This window comes from Phaethon lepturus, unplaced genomic scaffold (assembly GCF_000687285.1).
Source record: "Phaethon lepturus isolate BGI_N335 unplaced genomic scaffold, ASM68728v1 scaffold4315, whole genome shotgun sequence".
In the NCBI taxonomy this organism is placed as follows: domain Eukaryota; kingdom Metazoa; phylum Chordata; class Aves; order Phaethontiformes; family Phaethontidae; genus Phaethon; species Phaethon lepturus.
In genome coordinates, this window is record NW_010538208.1 from 62998 (window position 1) to 83908 (window position 20911).

Genomic DNA, 20911 nt, shown 5'->3' on the forward strand with positions numbered 1-20911 from the left:
AATTTCATCATAAAGCCTAGATGAAAACAAATAGCAAAACAGCAACCCCCCCCAAAAAAAAATATCTATTTGTACTAATGATAATTCCTTTCACTAGGTTTGCTGTTGCTGCACCTATTTTTGAGACCACTATATACTATAGTTAGTCTGATGCTTTAGAAACCAGACTGTGTTTCCTGCCAACATCTCTATTAAATTAAAGCGGGGGGAAGGGGAGGAACTTTTCCCTCTTCCCACTCTCCATAGAAACAATACTATTTGTTTGCCACACTTAGTTGTAAAAACTTAATCACTGTGTACTCTGTAGGCTTCCATCCTTCCCAATCCCTACAATTCAGAAATCAAGTTCAAAGTTAAAAAAAAGTTACTCCCATTTTGCTATTCAACCTAGTCTCTTAGAAAAATGTAGTTAATTACTGAGAATACACCCCACATCTGCATTCACACCATCCTTTAGGCAAAAATAATTATGCAGAAGCTAATAAAGAAAGAGAGAGAGCAAGATCTGCAGTTTCCTATACACTAGCTCTTGTGTTATACAATGGGAGTCTTTAGAATTGGTAGCTGGCTCTCTGGGCTGTGAGATCACCAACTTGACAAAATATTTCCAGCTCCTTTGTTCGCTGTGTTTTCCAGCTGAATAAGCTATTCAGAAAGGCATCACAAAGCAGAAGGTCTTTAACCCAGACACTAGCTTGTGTTAAGAGCTGCCAGGCCTGCTCAAGCTAGACAAGATAGCCCTGAAAATCCCTGATCAGCTGGTGTTTAAAGATTTGCTGGTTTTTGACAGAAGTTGTAGTGTGCCAGTATGCACAGCACTTGCCAATTCTAGTGCTGTACAGCCTTCCAGAAGCACTACTTCCTTATGAATTTATGCCACTTGCCAAAAATTGTGTTTCCCTAGTCTGGTCCATTTTCAGAAGGGTTTTACGTGAGTACATTGGCCCTAGTATTTCATTCATATTTCTGACAACACACAGTTTTTAAAGAATGTGTGAAAAATAAAGCTTACGGGGGGCAGCTTCAATTTGAAAGTCATTCTACCAATCATTATTGCTATATTATTTTGAAGTCAGTCAGGAGCAACCAAGAAACAATTTCTGCTCAAGTTACACAGTTGATGCTTGTGGAAGTTACTTCTTTTATTAGACCATAAAAAGCATTCCTTCATTCAGTCTGGAAAGACTCTTCTATAAGAGGGTATCTAAGTTCACTACTTAAAGAAGCATTGTCAGCTACTTCTAGATAGATATATACTCACTAGACATGCACTTTAAATATTTATACATACACATATATATACGCACATTCTCTGCTATGCCTAGCTGGGATCTTTAGTCTTCAAATGAAAGTAACATATAGGATATGAGTCAATTCCCATTTTCATTTTTTGTGGGGAGTTTTAACCTCAAACTTTCCTGAAACAGACACAGTCTTTGTCCTAAAGTCCAGAAACAGATCACTTCTCTCCCAAGTCCATCAAAGCAGAACTAATCGTTCTTCCAATATCCTCAGCACACAAGATCTCAGGCAGTTCCCATGAGGCCTCAATTAAAAAGGTCCCCTACTTTTTACTGTATTTTAAGCACCAACACAGCACATACGCACTGAATCTGTTTAAACATAAAACACTGTGGCTCAAAGGAAAGCATTTCATATTTACATAGCTATTAATTAACCTTTCCAGAAGTTGCTCTTTGCATTTGTAGCCAAGGTATAGAGATGGAATGTAAAGAACAAATGTACCCTGCATACCATTTAACAGCCAAAGTCTCAAAAAGAGAAGCCACATTCATGACTAAAAATACAAAACCCCACAAGAGTTTTGTGGATTTTTTATTCTAGCTTTGTGGTTAGGGGGATTTTTTTGTTTTGTTTCTTTCTTTTCTTTTTTTTTTTAATAAGATCTGGTTTCTTCACACTGAATTTTACGTGGGCTAAGCAATTTTTGGACACACTGCAGTCTAAGACAAGGTAGAGATTCACTCAATTCTACCTTCTCCATACCCTAATAGCAATGGAATGAAGATTATTTTTTCCTTAGGATGTAATATCTACACATACCCTATTTCAGGCTGAAGGCTTGTCAAGCTTTATGCTAGTACAGAACAGTTATCTGGGAAACCTGTATTTTATATTTCTATCCAACAGTACACATATGGAAAAAACAGGATTCCTACTTGGGTTTCAGATATTCTTACCTCCTAAGATAATTTTTCCCTAACTGGGAAGCAACAGAATAGAAGCAATAGAATAGAAGCTTCTGCTTAAGTAATACTGAGGTGGTTATTACTCATGGTTCCAAAGAAAAACTGCGCTTGTTAACACAGTAGAGAGACCATAACTTCTTGAACACTGTACCTGCCCCACGCAGCACAGGAGAAGGGAAGCTCTTAAGCAAAACTTACCAAGACTGTTAGTTACAACTAGTTGTACAATAGGTACAACTTCCACCCATCCGTGTTCGTTTCCATACCCTTTGGGAGATTAGAGGCAAATCAGCTGAACAGATACAAGAATGAGCTACTTCCCTGCTTGCTCCCTGCTGCTTAACAACGGTGAACAAGAAGCTGACAGATCTAGAAGTTTAAAGGAAATGGGACAAGTCAGAAGGCATTATGGCCACTGAAAAGCCTTCTAGGAATGCAGCTAGAAGAACCAGGAGAAGATTGATATTTCCTGCTGCTTTTGGCTTTTAACCTTGCTTGTAGGTCTCATGCACTCTTATCTGCCACCGATTAGTAGAAGATCAGTATGTTTTAAGCTTCCTGCTGGGGAGTATTTTCTCCACGGAAAAGCAAGAGGAAAACTTTCTGATCACACTGAGGCTTTTTCCGTATAACCAGTTTTGCAGCTTTTTGCCATGTCTGCTTCTACTAGAGGGAAGGTAAGTCATGAGCACCCACAAGGTCCCTTTCCCATCTTCAGAGCCTGCTGGATATAGCAAAGAACAGCTGTTCAGTGAAAAGGGGAAATAGTTTCAGCTTCTGTAATTCTTTAAGAGTTTGTTTAAACACATACCCCAAACACACAGTAATATCTAGTTCTCTTCTAGAAGTTTGAAAGTACAAACTGCATGTATCATGTAGAATAAAATATGCAACTATTTAAGATGAAAGTCTGAATTTTATTTTTTGGGGGTGTTTTTTGTTTCTTTTTAAACAAAGATTCTTTTAAATGCCTATATTAACAATATCAATTTGACAAATGCTGGAAGTGAAATTTTCCTTGCAGCTTATATGATGTCCCCAGTTAAAAAGGAAGACCTTAGAAGAATTAGTTCTTGCAATGCTCCAGAAGCTAAGGAGCCTAAGAATATTTATCTATCATCATCCAGTGAACACATACAGAGCCCTGGCTGTAACACTAGAGAGCCCCAGGTTTCTCCCAAGGAATAAGCTACAGTATGAGTTCTGCTTGACAAATCAAAGCACCACTCAAAGTGATCTAGTCTGTATGCTGTAAAAGCAACTTTACCATAAGCCATCTCACATTAAAATCCAGTTGCTGGCTTACGCATTTTTCCATGTTTTAAAGCTTCCAGGAAGAATAGTGACATGATAATGGGAGTCTTAAATCCCACATGAGAATTTGTTGTACATCAGTACAGTTCCATGAAGTTCTCTGCAACTTTTCTCAATTTCTTTTGGTGTCTGTCCTGAAAAAATAAGCTTAAGTATTTGTTATAACTCTACAATGACAGCAATTTCTACATTGCATATCCATGTCTAGAATCCATATCAAAACAGAGTTGCCCATCCTTTCACCCCACATTTTAAGAAAATTAAAACTGGCCTAGATTTCAAGACTGAAATATCCATCAAGCAAAGCTAGAAAAAAAACAAAGTTACACCAAATTTATGCCTACTCCTTGCCGATATAGATGGCATACATTTCAGTCCAGTCTGAAAAACACAACATCAGCAGAGAATTATATCTTTGTGACAGCATTTTGAATTCAGGTGACAGACTGAGGGGGGTCTTACTCACACATGACAACATAAGGAAAACGATGACTGAAGTTAAGGGGTATCCAGTTTTGTATCCTATACCTTTCATGGATTTTGTCCGTCCCCACAAGGCTTATCCATTGAAGGCCTAGAAAGCAGGTCCTTTATCTCAAACAGAGTTCAGAGACAGTTTGTCTCAGTGTGTTCAAAAGTGGCAAGTGCTCAGTAACTCCCTCACAATTGTTCAGTTTTCCCTTTGTTAACCTGGTCTTAGAGCCAAGTTACAGGGGAACCTTTTGGGAAGGAGCTCTGGCAGCAAAAGAGAAGCAGACAGGACATAGCTGTTTACCTTCATTGTTGTCAGTCACAGTATTTTTTGATTGCAACCCATCTTCTGTTTGTTATTTACAGTATCAAGCAGATTTAGTTGCTGGTATTTCAAGCTATTTTGCCCAGCTCTTTCTTAGAAATACAGCTGTTGGAGTGAATGTTGTTTTATCATGCCCTGACTCTTGGCGACCATAATCCACGTGGTAAATGTTAGCGAAACAGAATTGCATACGTCCTGACACAGCTGCAAAGTATAAAGCTTCACCAGATGCAAGTCAAACAGCTTTGGGATACATCATGAAATTTCTTGGTTGCACCCAAATTTCACAAGTCACTCAAACGTTATCAGATGACATAACCAGACAGAAACAGTAAGACAGAACTTTCTGCAAAATGTGAACAGAAAAGACAAGCAATGTTAAAGTGCTTTTAGAACAAAATCTAAGAGAAAAGGTCTGCAGGTTACTCCTCACAATTGAATCCTTTTCATCCAATAAGACTGAAAAAGAGTCAGTTATAATAAGGTACAATAGTACAGCCTTTTTTTTTTTTTAAACACAGAACTTTATCAAAGGCTTTCTTGGAAGCATTTCACAAAGCAAGTTTACAGTTTCTCCGTCATTTTACTCTCACCTTGCTTTATGACTGGAATTGATATGTCACTTGCAATTACCGAGTTTAACACTGTTTTAAGAAGCTTTAAGTTTTTCTACTTACCTGTAGGGGAATAGGCCAATGCAATTAGAGACTGAAAAATAAGCCCAAAGAAATATGCAGCTGAATTCTCTTCCAGCTTCTAGTTTACACCAAATGAACAATGCACACATACTACCAGTGACATCGGTCAACAGGAACACTTTTCCTTCAAGCCAGGCATGAACCTAAAGAGACTGCTGAATCAGAGCCTATTACTTTGCCATTCAGTTAATTTGGAAGCTGTATACTGGCTCCTGGTTTTCTCATGATTACCCTGGAGACTGCATTCCAGGCATAGCAAGGTACAATTTCAAAGTCATCTGGCAGTAAGTCAAGTAAATTAGAACACTCCAGCCATCTGGTCCTTAATAGCAGCAAACTGACCTGTCTACACTCACGATTAAGACAAATTCAATTGGCTTGAGGCTAAGGAAATCCTGCTGTCCAAGTAAAATACATAACTATGAAATGAGAACCATATGGTAACCAGAAAGTTGACATCATTTGGGTACCAAAAGACTTTTATTCATGCTGCTATTGTCTACTAACTCTTTTACCAGTACAGAGCCGAGGCTTGGATGGTTTAGCTAATTACAGGATGCACAACTTAACCTAAAGGAAACAAAAGCACATAATTTTGTGCTTTTACAGATTATAATTTTGAAATTAGTTCTTTTCTCAGAGAAGAGCTTCTTCTAAACCAGTACTTCTGAGTTAAAACTACTTTAAGACATTTTAAGTCCAGTCAAATAGCACAAGTCAGCTCTGACCTTTGAGCACATACAAAGCTCACCTGGAAAAATAGAATACAGCAACTGTCCTCTACAAAAGTGAGATTCACAGCTAAAAAAAACCCACAAAACACCTAGCTATTTTTACTTTACAAGTAAGCCTAAGGAAAGTGCCTCATGCCAAACAGCATGCAGACCCCAAAAGCTCTTCTAGTTCATTTCCACATACCCAGACCTGTGAATCACCACTAAGTTTCAGAGCACCTTTAAATATAAATCCTGCTGCAGATGTATACACTGATTGGTACTGTACTGAAAGGTAACACATGTGCTATCATACAGCTAAATTCATTCCTTATTCAGATGCTTGTCTGAAAAGCCACTGGTAGGTTTGCATCATCTTTGACAGTCTGCTAATAGCCGCATTCTGGAGATAATTTTGGGTGATGAGGACCCTGTTTCCCCTCAAGTCATTGAGATGCATCCTGTCTCCCCTAGCCGTCCAAGTGTTAAGTCAAGTAGAAGTATCTAGAAAGTTTACTTAAGGTTAAGGCTTTTTGGCTCTGTTACTAACAGTAATAAAAAGCCTCATCATAGGAAGTTCATGATCCTACCAACTGGAAGAGGCCTGTGAGAATCTGTGTTTCTAGTATAGATAAATACTGTACTGCACAGAGCCTCTAAACCAACCCACCCTATAGCTTCGTATCAGTAGTAACAGACTTTCTCCCCAGGCTGGTTTTTTTCCTTCATCAGAATGACAAACTAAGTTGTGTGTCATCTCTGTAACAGTATTATTAAATTGGTATTGTCACTTGTCCATGTGTTGGCACAGAAAATATTCCAGGAGCTGAAAAAAGAAAAGACAAATTAATATGTATTCTCTGTTACTTCTTGAGTAAGTTTCAGATACAGAACAGTACAGAAGTTTCTTCCTCTGAAGTTTCTAAGATGCACCACTATAAAGGCCTTAAGTTTACTTCGTTAACTACAAAATCTGTTGTTACTTTTTTAACCCATTTTACTTTTTAAAAAACACTACTAATTTGATGGGTATTGTTAACTACACGAGGCATTTTAATATACCACCACTGAAAACATAGGTTGGCTACCCGACACTGAATTTTAGGATCTTCTATTTGTTAGATGCAAACTTGTGCTGACTTCTGAATACCAGATTGTTCAACACTAATTTTTTCCTCTTCCACGGAAAGAAAGGTCAGCACTGCTTCCCTTATGAGCTCCCTCCTAGATCATTGGTGGTTCCAGGGTAGCAAATTTTTTTTCTAAGTTTAAGACAGTAACAGTTCCCTGCAGGAAGACAAAATTTAAAAGCATGAGAGAGAAAAAGCAGTTTTGAACAGCTCTGATAGCAGGGGGAGGAGGAATACCAATCATCATTGATTTTAAGACACAAGAAATCAGAATAAAGACTCACTTTTAGCACCTGATAGGGGCGATGCATTTATCAGTAGATAAACTGAAGAACACTCACCACTCTATCATTTACATGACACCACTTTTTAACATGTTTTAAACTGAACTATTTTGCCAAAGCCACTGGCTGAGTGAGACCACCCTTCATTCTAAGCAACTCTGCAATTCTTACAATTCCCCCTGCCTCTTCCTGTGACACTGTTCCCAGTTACTGAACTTGTTCTTATCCGCCCGTCATAAGTGCTTGGCTTATTTCTCCACAGCCCCATCAAGCAAGTACCTATTTCCATTACCTTGTTGCATTACAAAAACTAAATGGATTTAGTGCTAAACAGTGTATTGAGGCAGAGAAGGCATACTTAAGAGATGCCACCTTAACCTATTAAGTCAACCTGCAAATGCAGGAACTATACAGTTCTGTCCCTCAGCAACTCAGTGTAATCTTAATGTTTCCTTTGAGGGAAACATTCATCAAAATGAGTTTTATTGATAAAGTGACATTTTTCACTGAATTTTTAATAGTATATTAAAAATATCTTCATGTGTTCACTAATATATGGTTGAAGCAAGAGAAAGTTGCAGCAGTCTCCTTTTGGCATAAGGCCTCCCACAGTAAATGTTTCTTCACCAGCAAGATACGTACTAACATGGTATTTCATAGTGATTATTCACCTTCTGTAGCATATTGGACAATTTGTCTTCCGTAAGAGTCTCATTTTACTTGACTAACAGTTAATTCAAGTGTACAGTAAGTTAATGGTGTAAATCACTGCTCACATGTTAAACGTGATGTTTTAATTAGCTACAACAGTATCTAGTTACATTAAATAGAGTAAGGACTAGAAATGGTGGGCCGTTTTCCAAGGGACAGTGCTCATTTACAGCACCATTAAAAACTTAAGTGTCTGAAACTTGATATTACGTTATTATTTTCCAGCTTGATTTTGCCTTCAGTGCTCATGACCACTTACACCAGCTCTGTAAGGAATTCACGATGTAGAAAACAACCCACTTATGCACAGAGTCATCACAAAGAATTTGCAAACTATTTACAAAGCAGACACTCAACAGAAATAACTGATAAAGGATGTTAAAAAAACATTAAACGAAGACTTACTAAAAACTAATTTTGATAGCAGAGTAAAACTTCAACTTGTTATGTAGTCAAGTAACTAGATACTTTTCACATTAAAAAAAGCTTTAAAAACAACTACTTTCAACAGCATTTGCTATTTGCTTCTTGACTCATACTGAAAAAGAGAATTATTCTCTGAAGATATTAAGTGGTAAAGGCTAATAAACTATGGCATAGCAATAGACAGTAGCATCTGAACATGCTTGATGGGATGGACAGACTATCTCAGTGTAGCTCTAACATGAAGCTACTACTATTCCCCATTGAAACAAAGGGGGAAATTTAGGTAGTGTAAGCAAGCAACTTTAAGGTTACCATCCAGTACCTACAAATACCTAGGCTAAAACTGCTTTGTTTGTTAAGTTGCCATGATCGACAAAGCTGCCAAAGTCTGGCTTCACCTCTTGCATGCAAAAGGAATAATCCTGGTCACTATTAGCTTGAAGTTGTACAGAGTAAAACCTCTATAAACTTGTCTTAATAATTAATCTTTAAATTTGACGCTGAATCATGAAGAGCCATCAGAAGGATGATCATCTTTAAAACATAAGTTTTTTCACTGGAATTCGCTAGCATTTTAGAGCTCCACTGTGCCAGGCATTGTACAAATACGTAATCTTACCCAGCCCACATATAATAGCAACCACTGCTGTGTCACATTAGAAGAATGCTGACAAGTCAACCCCACATGAGAATGATATTAACGTGCCACCAACACTTGATAGTATATAACTTCTCAAAGTAGTAACAATTATAGGTACCACTTCTAAATGTTTAAATTCTTTTAGAGGTTTAATAGAAATTAATAAAAAAATCCTTTAAATCTTCGTAAGGTAAACACATTTAGAGATACAGTTCCTTTACCTGCTACAAGAACGTGGTCAAAAAGAGAAACAGCAGTACTTCTGCAAATCTGCCTAAAAACATCTCTTTTAACAGGAAGCTACACTTGTTCCCAACATTTTGTCCTATTTGAGGAAGTTGCTCCAAATTTAAAAGCAACGGAACAGAGGAGAACCACTGCTCTGAGCAACCATTATCCTACATGAAACAAATACAAGTTTTTGGGCCAGCTAACAAGCTCACTGGAAAACCTGTCTGAAGAAAGGAAACACACTCAAATGGGAAAGCAGAAGCTAGATCCATCAAGTTTACATACACAACCCCAGCTTACTTCCTCCATTGACACACAGTAACAAGGCTAGTTATCAGCATCACCAAAATATTTAAAACTAATAAACCATGTGCAGAGGAGTTTACACTTAGAAAAAAAAAAGGAAAACAAGTTTCTAGAAATCTGCCACAGCAAAGGCCAAGCAACAACTCTTTGCAGCAGTTAGTAACTGCTTCAGGGTCGTAAAGTCTCTTTAGTGTTTCACTAACCTGAGTAACTGGAGAACAGGTCAGAGACTCCAACTGCCCTCCCCCCCCCACCTGCCAGACCAAAGTTGTTATGCCAGACATTAGCTTGCAATTGAGAGACAAGACACTTTACATTCTATAGCTTTGAACTACAATAAACACTGATGTCGAGCTCGGAAGATAAAAAAAAAAATCAGATGAACAGAAAAATACATTCCTTCCTGCTGCATGGCACGGGGGTCGGCTCCGCTGGTCTGACAGCTCAAGTGCCAGTGGAATCCAGCCAGAGCGCTGAGGAATGCAGGTTTTCTCCAGCATTGAGTAAAAGCAATGCTATGCTGTTACCTTTTCTTTTTTTTTTTTTTCCAGAGAAAGACCGAAGTCCAGCAAAAACCCAACAAATTTACTGAGGTTCCCACTCTTCCCACTCCCCACCCCTTGATTTTTTGAGAAAAAGGGGACTTTTTGGAAGTGTGATAAAGATTCAAGCAGCACTTCCTCAGTTGCTACAGTTAAGTCAGTTGTTTGGCAGTTACTAGCCCTTCACAATCCAATTTTTTTGGTCATTCTATCAGGGCAAGCTAAATAAAAAGTGACCTTTTCGCTACTACTCTGGAGTTCGAGAGAAATTCCATTTGTTTTTCTCTTATTCAGCACAGCTATTATACTGCAAAAGCTGCAAAGACAGCAAGGCTTGTGTAAGTGATTTTTAGTGTAGTCCAACAAACACTAGTCAGTTTACTAACATGTTCTCTTACCTAAAGCCTCATAAAAGTTATGCAGTAATTTAAGAAAGTGTTTTCACGCTTGAGAACAAATTTTCCTTCAAATATTGAGTGTTGTGACCTTTTCGTAACCAAATCAGCTTTTGAAGACTTATCTGAAGGATATTTAGACACATGTATTCCCATTTCAGCTTCTGAATGGGTAACATCTTTCAAGATCAATCTTCAGCAAAATTACCGAGAAAAAAAAAAAAAAAGACTTTAAAAGCAAGTAGATACCCCAAAGAAAGTAACCTTCCCAGTAACTTCTGACCAGGTGCTTGAAACAGCTTTTTTTATAGTGATAACCCTTAAGATAAACATTCAGTACATCACACACTTCAGTATTAAGAACGTCTCCTAAGCAAGCTGAGATGACTACATGGATATATGTTAGCAATGGATAAGGTTTCCATAGAGTTTTAACAGGAAAGCTGAACATGCCAGCTTGCATACAGCTAAACCTTGGCACTGTTATGTACTACTGTATCCCATTTTGAATTAACAGTTTAATCATTTGTTGCCTATGCACAGATATTTTACTCCTAAGTAAGAAGGCCATTTTTTCAAAACCTAACTGAATTCGTGGTCACCAGGAACCAAATCCACCCAAAAAGTCTTGCAAGTTGAAACTTATCTGGCTGTCACACTTACTGACTATCAGCCTGGTTGAAGTCTGTTTCTGCTTCTTCCAAGGAAGTATTTGTGCAGGCAAACAAAATAAGGCCTGCATAAGAAAAGAAAGTTGTATTAGTGCTTCCCTCTTCAAAAACAGTTGCAATACGCAGCCTCTTCCAAACTCAGGAAGAGGTGTGAAGACAGCAGAGGAACCAGCTCAGCTGGAATAACTGAAGTTATAGATGACAGCTTTTAATGGCCTCCCTGCTTGACAAGAGGAATCTCCAGACTATTCTGCAACTGAAGAGCTGATACTCAGAAAATGGTTGAAAGATTAGAATGGGCAAGGAAGCTGTTAAGGACTTTCCTGGTTCAGCGTTTAATAAGCTTGCCATTTTGATGCACCTGCTCCTTACATCATATAGCAACCGTGCGATGAGAATTTTAAAGAAAAAAGACACCATCTCTCATACTGCTCCTTTAGCACTTCTGTGACTATACCTGTTAAAGAAATTAATTTCTATGGCATTCTTCAGCATTTAAGGAGGGACAGGGTTGTCTGTAGTTCATGCAAAGACTCAGCTACGAAAATGGAGTTCAAGTTTAATACCATTATACTTTACTAGTCCCACAAACAGAAGATAAACATTGAAAAGAACATAGTCTGGTAGTGCTATCAGTGTCCATTAAAAATAAAAGGCAAAAAGCAATCTCTTCTATCACCTACTTTAAAAAGAAGCATTGCTGGATAAACACCATCACAAGAATATCAAGTAGACCTGGATATCCCTATGGACTGCAAATGCATTTACATTCATTACAGAACAAGGTTTTCGGTCTTTGCCTACTGCTAACCTGAACTTAGACTGCCTTCAAATAATCTATACGTTTTAGGACGTTAAAGAATTTAGACAATTTTGGAATTACCATACAAGGTTTACTGTATCCTAACCAAGTGACTGAAAACTGCCACGACTCTAGTTTGTGGAGCAATGAGACCAGAACAGTTGCGGCATACCCAAACATTTTAAGCTGCATACACAAAGATATCGGAGCATAAAGCTTGTGAAAGTAGCCAAAGGAGTACTTTTTCCTCCATTCTGTTATTTGTCATTTCATTTATGCACCATGTTTACCTGAGGACAAAGATCAAGCATGACAGTTGCTCAAGTCAAACCTCCTTAGGCCATCACAGAAAGTCAGTTGAATATGAAAACTGCTTACCTCCACTGTACTTTCCCTATCACATACTGTGAGCTCTAAATACCATCTTTCATTAGATAGATACACACTGAGTAGCCAAAGAGGAGGCACTCTGCTGCTACAGTCAAGGAAGAACTAGTTGGGAACGCAAAAGGGCAGTGCAACCTTGGCTGCAGTGACCATGAGATGGTGGAATTCAGGATCCCGAAAGGAAGAAAAAAGATAAATCAGACCCTGGGCTTCAGCAGAACAGACTTTGGCCTCTTCAGGGAACTGCTTGGAGAAATCACATGGGATACAGTCTTACAAAGAAGAGAGGTTCTGGAGAGCTAGTTGATTTTCACCCTGATGAGCAGGAAGTCAAGCAAAGGTGGCAGAGGCCCGCACGGATGACAAAGCTGACATGAAGAGTAGGCACACAAGAAGGTAGATGCATGGATGGGTGACTCAGGAGGAATACAGAGATGCTACCTGAGCATGCACAGACGGGTCCATCTCAAAGTCCTTCTAGGGTTGAATCTGGTGAGGGACAACAACAACAAATGCTTCTGTAAGTCCAGCAGCAACAAAATGAAGACTAGGTAAAATGTGGACCCACTGCTGAACAGGTAGGGGGGTTGCTGACAAAACAGAAAAGGCTGAAGTACTCAATACCTTCTTTACCACAATCTTTACTGTGAAGATCTACCTTTGGCAATCCCAGGCCCCTGAGACCCACTGAAAGTTTATCACAAGGGATACTTATCCTCAGTGAAAGAAGATCAGGTTACATTTGCTATTCTGTGGGTGTAACCATTGATGGAAGGTCTCTTCATACAGATTCTAAAGCAACAGCAACAAGACACACAAGTGTTCTACGGAACGGCTTCTTTTTGTTCTTCACTGGACAACCCTGACATGAATCACTGGTTTTCTACCCTACCCATGAAGTCAGGGTACCGGGAAACTGTCCCAACACATGTTCTCTCAGAAAAAGTTAGTCATCATAATTTAAGAGTTAGTATGAGCTGACTATTTCAGTTATCATGGAAAGCCTTTGGGAGTTAAGAGGGATTTTTTCCCTCCTTCCCTTTTTCATCAGCCAGCATTGTTATCCATTGATCACTATTCATAATGTAAATAATTATTCTGAAGCATCAGAACATTATTTACTTCAGAACAAGAGATTTGTTCCAAAGTGAGTGGTTCAGTACAGTTTCACAGAAAACCTTAGTTCTAGTCTCAGGATAACGGCAAGTACAATTCATGCCTCCATAGACTTGAACTATTAGGCAAAGTAAATAAAGGATAGGTTTGCCCTCTACTGATTCTCTATCCAGTTTTTCATATTCTTACAAATGCACTAGGGCCTGAAGTTACTAGAGAGAGAAACTAGACCTACTTCCAAATATGATGTACATAGAGACCCTGTCCCCCACCTCAATTCACTTTTGAGCTGCTAGGCTCATGTTTTAAGATACTTACTAGTGAAATATTTGTAACTGAAAAAGAAGATCGAGCCTTTATTTTATCATTTCATGTCTCCATGTAGGAAGTCATCCTGTATCCACAAAGTGTCATCTGAAATGCAGAGTGTTGCAATAACCAGTCATCTGTGATGCATTTCCACACATCAACACAAGTTACTACTTTAGATTCCGATTACAGGCCCTGTACTCAGCACCGGTGAGGCCGCACCTCAAATCCTGTGTTCAGTGTTGGGCCCCTCACTACAAGAAGGACATTGAGGTGCTGGAGCGTGTCCAGAGAAGGGCAATGAAGCTGGTGAGGGGTCTGGAGCACAAGTCTTATGAGGAGCGGCTGAGGGAACTGGGGTTGTTCAGTCTGGAGAAGAGGAGGCTGAGAGGAGACCTTATCGCTCTCTGCAACTACCTGAAAGGGGGTTGTGGTGACAAGGGTGTTGGTCTCTTCTCCCAACTAACTAGCGATAGGACAAGAGGAAATGGCCTCAAGTTGCGCCAGGGGAGGTTTAGATTGGATATTAGGAAAAATTTCTTCACTGAGAGGGTGGTCAGGCATTGGAACAGGCTGCCCAGGGAGGTGGTGGAGTCACATCTCTGGAAGTGTTCAAAAAACATGTGGATGTGGCACTTCAGGACATGGTCCAGGGGACACAGTGGCGCTGGATTAATGGTTAGACTTGATGATCTTGAAGGTCCTTTCCAACCTTAGTGATTCTGTGATTTAGGGTTCATTCTCTCTTGCTTGATGTCATAGAAGTTAAGGAAGAAATTACACAAGTAAACGTTACAATTAATTTAGTGAATGCACTTATGACAGTTATATAGTTATAAAGAAGATAGTTTACTGTTCAAATTAGATAACAAAATTGCTCCCCAGTAAGCGCTCCTATTGCTGTGTTTAAAGATAAATGCCAGGAAGGTTATAATTTTGCAGGAATTAAGAACCGTGGCTGCAGAGGCAAGTTCCATATCAAGAATTGCTTCTCCGCATTTGACTGAGCAAGTGATAAACTAGAATTTGTGTCACTAAAGGGAAAACACCCACACACAACACACATTACATTGCAATGTTTCTTAAGGTCTCGTTTACCCATCTGACTCACTTTTCAAAGTGGAAAAATGGCAGCAGAAGATTGCTATTACTAACTGTAGATACTTCATATTTGAGGTGGAAAAAATACAAAGCCAGTAAGACTTAGTAAAACAATGCAGTCAGAAACAAGAGCTTAGGAACAACGCATACAAGCTGTACAACAGAGAAGGGATAAAAAGCTAGCTACATATGAAGCCGCTACCAAAATTAAGAAGTACTTACGGCAAGGACTGACTAGGACTGGCCTATTGTCTCCTTTGGAAAAGAAATCAGCAGAAAATCATCATTAGGCTTTTATTTAAGAATTCTAGTGGATTTGGAATGAGAAACATACTCTAGCATTTGCAACAACCAGTTAATGATTTTGAGCATCATTTCCAGTAACTAGGATTAACACCACATGTTTGCTAACACATCTTCAAAACCACTACTTGGTTCCCCCCCTGCCTAGTCCTCTCAAAGACCTGCTTCATCAATCCAAATTTCAACTATATTGGGAAGAGGAAGACACCTGTCAATCACTCTGCTTATGTTCTGAAGCTACACATTTCTAAGCATAAAACATACTGAACCATGTTTTATTTGGTTCACTGTTTCATTAAATGCTATAAGGGAATTCCATGTCTACAGTCCAATATTACTATACAGAGAAAACTATCTTCCTGTTTCAAAGCGCAAAGCAAAACTAACAGGACACTCTAAAGTAAAAAGAGGTTAGGAACAAGAAGAAATTCCTAAACATTGGCCCTTAATATGTATTTAACAACTCCTCCCTCACTGGTATAATTCACTTATGCAGCAGAAAGCATATGTTAAGTTTTCCAGAGCAGGAGTGGTATACACCATATTGTTGGCATATGGAATTTTTTAGGCCAACTGCCACTTTAAGGTTATCCATTCCACAATAATATTCTCGTGTTTTATGCCCAAAAAGCAAGCTGCATGTAATTACTAATGGAGGCATTCACCATCTCTGTGCACATTTGAAGGAACAAAGAACAAAAGATCCCTTCTAATGCTGAAGGAAGAGACTGGTATAAATTAAGCCTCCAAACATAATAACAGAACAAAGAGATTATTCCATTCAAATCAGAAGCTGATTTATCACTTATGTAAAGATAATTCTTAACAGATAAAAGCAAGAAAGAAGTTTATGATGTGCTTTTGTTATTACAAAGTTGCTGTCTGTCTGATTATTCATTAATCACCCTTTTCCCTGTCCCTCCCACACACACCCCCTAATGGGTTTTATCCACTTTCTCAGAGCATATGGCCACAGTTCCCACAATATGGCAAAATTATCCCTAAAGAAATTGCAGATACACTGAAGTAGAACATTCAAAAAAGAAGGAAATTTATTATTTAAAAAAGTCTCTCTCCTAACACTAACCACAAGTTTCTACTACACATAGACAAGACTTAGAATCCTGTAACAAAAAGACTTATTCTCTCATGAGATCATCAGGACTCTTCTAGTACTCTCAGTCACTCATCACTACATTTTTGAGTTCTGTAGAGTTTAGATGAGCTGCTGTAACAACCCCTTTCTTCCAGCATAAAGATATTCCAATACAATAAACTGGAGGTGGGGTGGCACAGATCTATACGTATCCCATGACAAGTTACAAGCATCAAGAAAAAAATTCAGAAAGTTACTACAACCCCCTCGAGAGCCATCTTGTGCTATGCAGAAAATTCTGCAAGGAAAAAGTTTACATTTTTCCTTTTTTCTCCATCCTTTTCCAAAATACATAAATACATAAACATAAATACTGCAAGCTATTTTTCCCCCTCTCAAAGAAAAACACTAAACTGTGCTCAACAGCTCACTCCTCTTGTGTGCCCTGAGATACAGGCAAGTCAGATGCACCAGCAGAAAACACAGGGATGAGGAAGCTGTTCTACCATCCACCCTCCACAACAGTCAGACCATTTCTCCTTATTCTAAGTGTTTAGCCATGTATTTGACTTCTGCTGCTGCAATCACGACAAGGCTTTCAAAGCAGGTTGCATTTCTCAAATTCATTTATATGAGTCACTTTCCAAGCTGGTGGTTTGCAGGTGTTGGTAGAGTATTCACAGCCTGTCCAGGGAAAACGCACAGCTCTTTCTGCATGGCCCTGCAACCCCAGGCAACTTCTCACCTGACAGAGGGCCATGGACCCTGAACATGCTGATCAATTCAGGTGATTACTACTTCTTCATCCACTAGGATGAGATAGCATAGCTGCTACAGATAAACTAAATGCAACTCTTTCACACCTAAGGGATTTTTTTGTTTGGTTTGTTCTAAACTTTACAACACTGCCTAAGTAATGGTATAGAGTTTCACCTGTTCCCTGAGTAATCTATGTGGTTTTAGTTGTGCCTAGGTGGGGCGTGCTTCAGCTGGTGGTAGTTTAGAGACTGACCTCACAACTTTAGGAAGTGATAAAAAATAATGTAACATAAATTGGATGCATGTAGACACCTGGTTCAACAACCCAGCCTCTGAAAAAACCAATATCTCCTTGAGCTGCTGATCCTGCTCCAGTATTTACATTATGTGTACTACTTCAGGCTCTCCTCAGGTTCCCCTCTGTTACCTTAATTCACTTTACTCTCCTATCTGTCAAACTCAGCTGCTTCACCCATGCTACGGTTGGTATTCGGCAGAGCAGCAGTGACTTTGCTCTGAAGCAGTTCCGTCCTAAGCAGTGGAGAGGAGTGACAAGAGTGGGCTATGCCAGTACTGACAAAGCCAGGAATCCATACAAGGCAGTAAGTGAATGGAGTTTGAAACATCAGAGTAGAATTTGCTTTCTCTGTTTGGCAGTAATATAACATTACTCTGAAAACATAAATGCTTGTAAATTCACTACTGGAAAGTAGGGATTTTTTTCCTCCATGAAATTCAGTTATTCCCTGCCTTTTGGGCTTGACTATTCCTGTGTCGTCCCCCGCCCCCCCCCGGGCCAAATCTGTTGTCTTACAGTGTTATGTCTTTAGCTACAAGATACAACAAATCAAACACCAACCCTCCCATAAGAGGCACATATCCACTCCAAGTATCAGCCAATGAAAGCATTAAGATTTTCAGTTAAAAAAAGGACTGATTTAGCACATTATTTATCTTGTGATATTAATCTGAAGCCTCTCCCTCAAATTCTTGGCTCCAGTCAAAGGTTATTTTTGTCATCAAATTACTTCAAAATAATTTGAGTACTGTTCTGCAAAAACTATCCCCTAACAGAACATTCAGCACACAGTAGAATCAAACTGTCACATACTGGGAACTAATACAGAAGTGCAGAATACCAACATCTTCGGTATTTACCATGGGAAAGGGACTAACTGGTAAAGATTGTTACTTCATTAACTTCAACAATGACTTGGACCTTCTCTTACCGAGGATTACTTTACAATTAGGTTCTGACAAGGAAGCATCCTCACAATAGGTGGTGTTGGGTGTGCAAACCTTAAATTAAAAAACCCACAAAACTTAAGGTGGCTTCAGGCAAGCATTAAAATACAGCACATCCATTTCTGACAGGAAAATACAGAAATGCATGCTGAATGACAAACTGAAGGAAAAGTTCTCATATAGAGGTTTGTAGTCAACTTACCTAGGAGAGACTTGTAGTCTAATAGTCTTAATTTAAGATTATCTATCAAACTCTGTTCCATCTTGCATACAGAGTATTGTGTTAAATCCATCTCGGGAATGACAACAAAATAAACTTTTAAGTTATTGCATGTGGTTCCTTCCTCTTAGCCATTTTCTCATTTCCTAGCCCATTTCCCCACACAGCACAGCTAGTAGGCCTTGCACAAGAATGTGTCTCAGCACTTCAAACACTGCTGCCAGTAGTTACTTACAGATGCAATAGTTACATGAATTAAATATTGCACCTTCCAAACTGTCGGGTCCTTACTACAGGCTAGTGAGCCAGAGAATGGTGCTGCTGTGTATGATAAGTTACCACTGAAAAAACTCTCTGCTGGTCAGTAGTTACCATCAAGGACGCTTTGTGATACTCAAGCTACACGAAGAACGCTGAGCAGACAAGCAAGCGAAAAGCTAGCGGTTCCACTACTGTCTCGATTATACCAACAATTCAGTCTGTGCTGTCACCTGTGAAGCCACCAGAAGGCTCACAATTAGATAACCTGTCTGCCCAAATATTCCTGTGAAGCTGCAGTTTCACAAATCACCTTCACACTGCAGAACAGCGTGCCGAAGACACAGCTCCAGACAGGAAACAGCACTTTAATTCTGTATTTTTCCTAATGTAGTCAAAGCTGTATTCTACTAGACCAGGGCATCTTCCTTGTAAGTGCCACCTCAGATTACACCACTTCTATCCGATCTTTGTGAATTAACACAGAAAACTAATTCAACAGCCTTTCCTTTTATCTAACTAGCAGGCAAAAAAAGAAAACCAGAGGCCTCCAAAACAGTCCAAAGTGAAAGAAGAGCGGGCATTAGCAAAGTGCAGAAAGAAACTAATTCTGTTTCTGCATTTCTCTCTATCCGATCAGGTTTCTTTTGAGAGGAAGGGAGGTGGGGAAAAAAATAGTCACACAAGCCAGTGATACAGGCTAAGCCCAGAGAGGCAAAGTATTATTCTAATGTCTTCCTTTCAAGGAAAAGTATTTCATACACTCAGGCTTCACACCCTTACAGCCAATATACCTATTACATCAGTTCATTGCTGCAGAGCTTCATAAAAACAAGAGTTTCAGCCAAAGTCAGCAAGAAGCACAAGTACTGCAGACAGTACATACTATAAAGTTCATGGAGTCATGGGGACCAAGAGTTGCAGTTACACTGTAGTAAACTGCAAAACCTCAAAGTGGCAAGTTAATCTAGCAGTAGCAAGTACTACAGGCCGAAATCCGATAAACACATCACATGCATTAGTCCTCGACAGCTTCTTATACCCACAAGGCCACGATTTCAGTGCATTAATACACAAGTTAACAGTGACACAATATTTTAACTGTATGCAGCTATTTCATTTTAAAGTAAAGTTTGCAGAGGGACATCACTTGCTACAAATGAATTAAGAATTTTATAGGATTGTAAGTAGGCGAGTAACATCCCATGTTCAAAAGTGAACTCAGAGTATCTCTAAAAGAACTTAAGTGCAAGGTTTCTTAATGAAACAGAGGAATACGCAACATTGCAGCGCCTTCTATAGCAAACAAGACATTTCTGCCTTGCAACAGTTGGCTATTCTTTTGATGCAGTTGGTTATAAAAGTACTGATACGACTAAAACATTTCAAATGTATTAGTCATTTGCACTTCTCAGACCGAAACGTCCACATGGCAAATACTCAGATCTTAAAGAGACATGCTACGTCTAGCTGCTTTCAAGAAGTCGAGAGATTCAAGCGGATTTTCAGTCACCTTTAGCTTCCCACAAGCAAACAGTAACTCACACTCGAGGCTACGGAACACACAAAACTCCAAACTTCGGAGTCTGTCAAACCACAGGTCTGTCCCTCCTCAACTTACGATAACGAACGGACAGCCTTCACCAACACAAAAACCGCTATCAAATGCCTGGGAGGTTTAGGGGTTGGGTGTTTTTGGGGGTGTTTTTAAGGATAGGATCACACCAAGTAAGTGTTTTGCCTTTTATAGTGCATACACTTAAAGCAGGAGTTCCCAAGACAGCAAAAAAAACCCTATACAGCGCACCGGAGACATCTGCGAGACGTTCCGGGGTACACCCCGCGCACATATATATATGTGTGTATATATATACACACACATATATATATGTGCGCGGGGTGTACCCCGGAACGTCTCGCAGATGTCTCCGGTGCGCTGTATAGGGTTTTTTTTGCTGTCTTGGGAACTCCTGCTTTAAGTGTATGCACTATAAAAGGCAAAACACTTACTTGGTGTGATCCTATCCTTAAAAACACCCCCAAAAACACCCAACCCCTAAACCTCCCAGGCGGCGCGCCGGTGGGGGGGGGGGAGGAGGCGGGCCGGCCGGCGCTACTCACCCGCACCAGGTTGCTGACAGCGGCCTGCACGGCCGACACGGGGGCGGTGAGGTCCGGAATGGCCTTGCCGTCCACCTCCCCCTCCTCGTGCATGATGACCAGGTGGGAGATCTGCTGGGCCACCGGC

The 20911-nt window shown here is 39.6% G+C and overlaps 1 protein-coding gene across 1 annotated transcript in view; it reads right to left on the bottom strand.

Annotated features, from left to right (window-relative positions):
- VCL (vinculin) overlaps window positions 1-20907 on the bottom strand; it is a gene marked incomplete at its 5' end in the record, with an annotated part of 60497 nt that extends 39590 nt beyond the window's left edge. The window contains one exon of the mRNA XM_010286706.1: window positions 20785-20907. Within this exon, the coding sequence (XP_010285008.1) occupies window positions 20785-20907 (123 nt within the window). The remainder of the gene's footprint in view (window positions 1-20784) is intronic.
- Window positions 20908-20911: the final 4 nt, after the last annotated feature.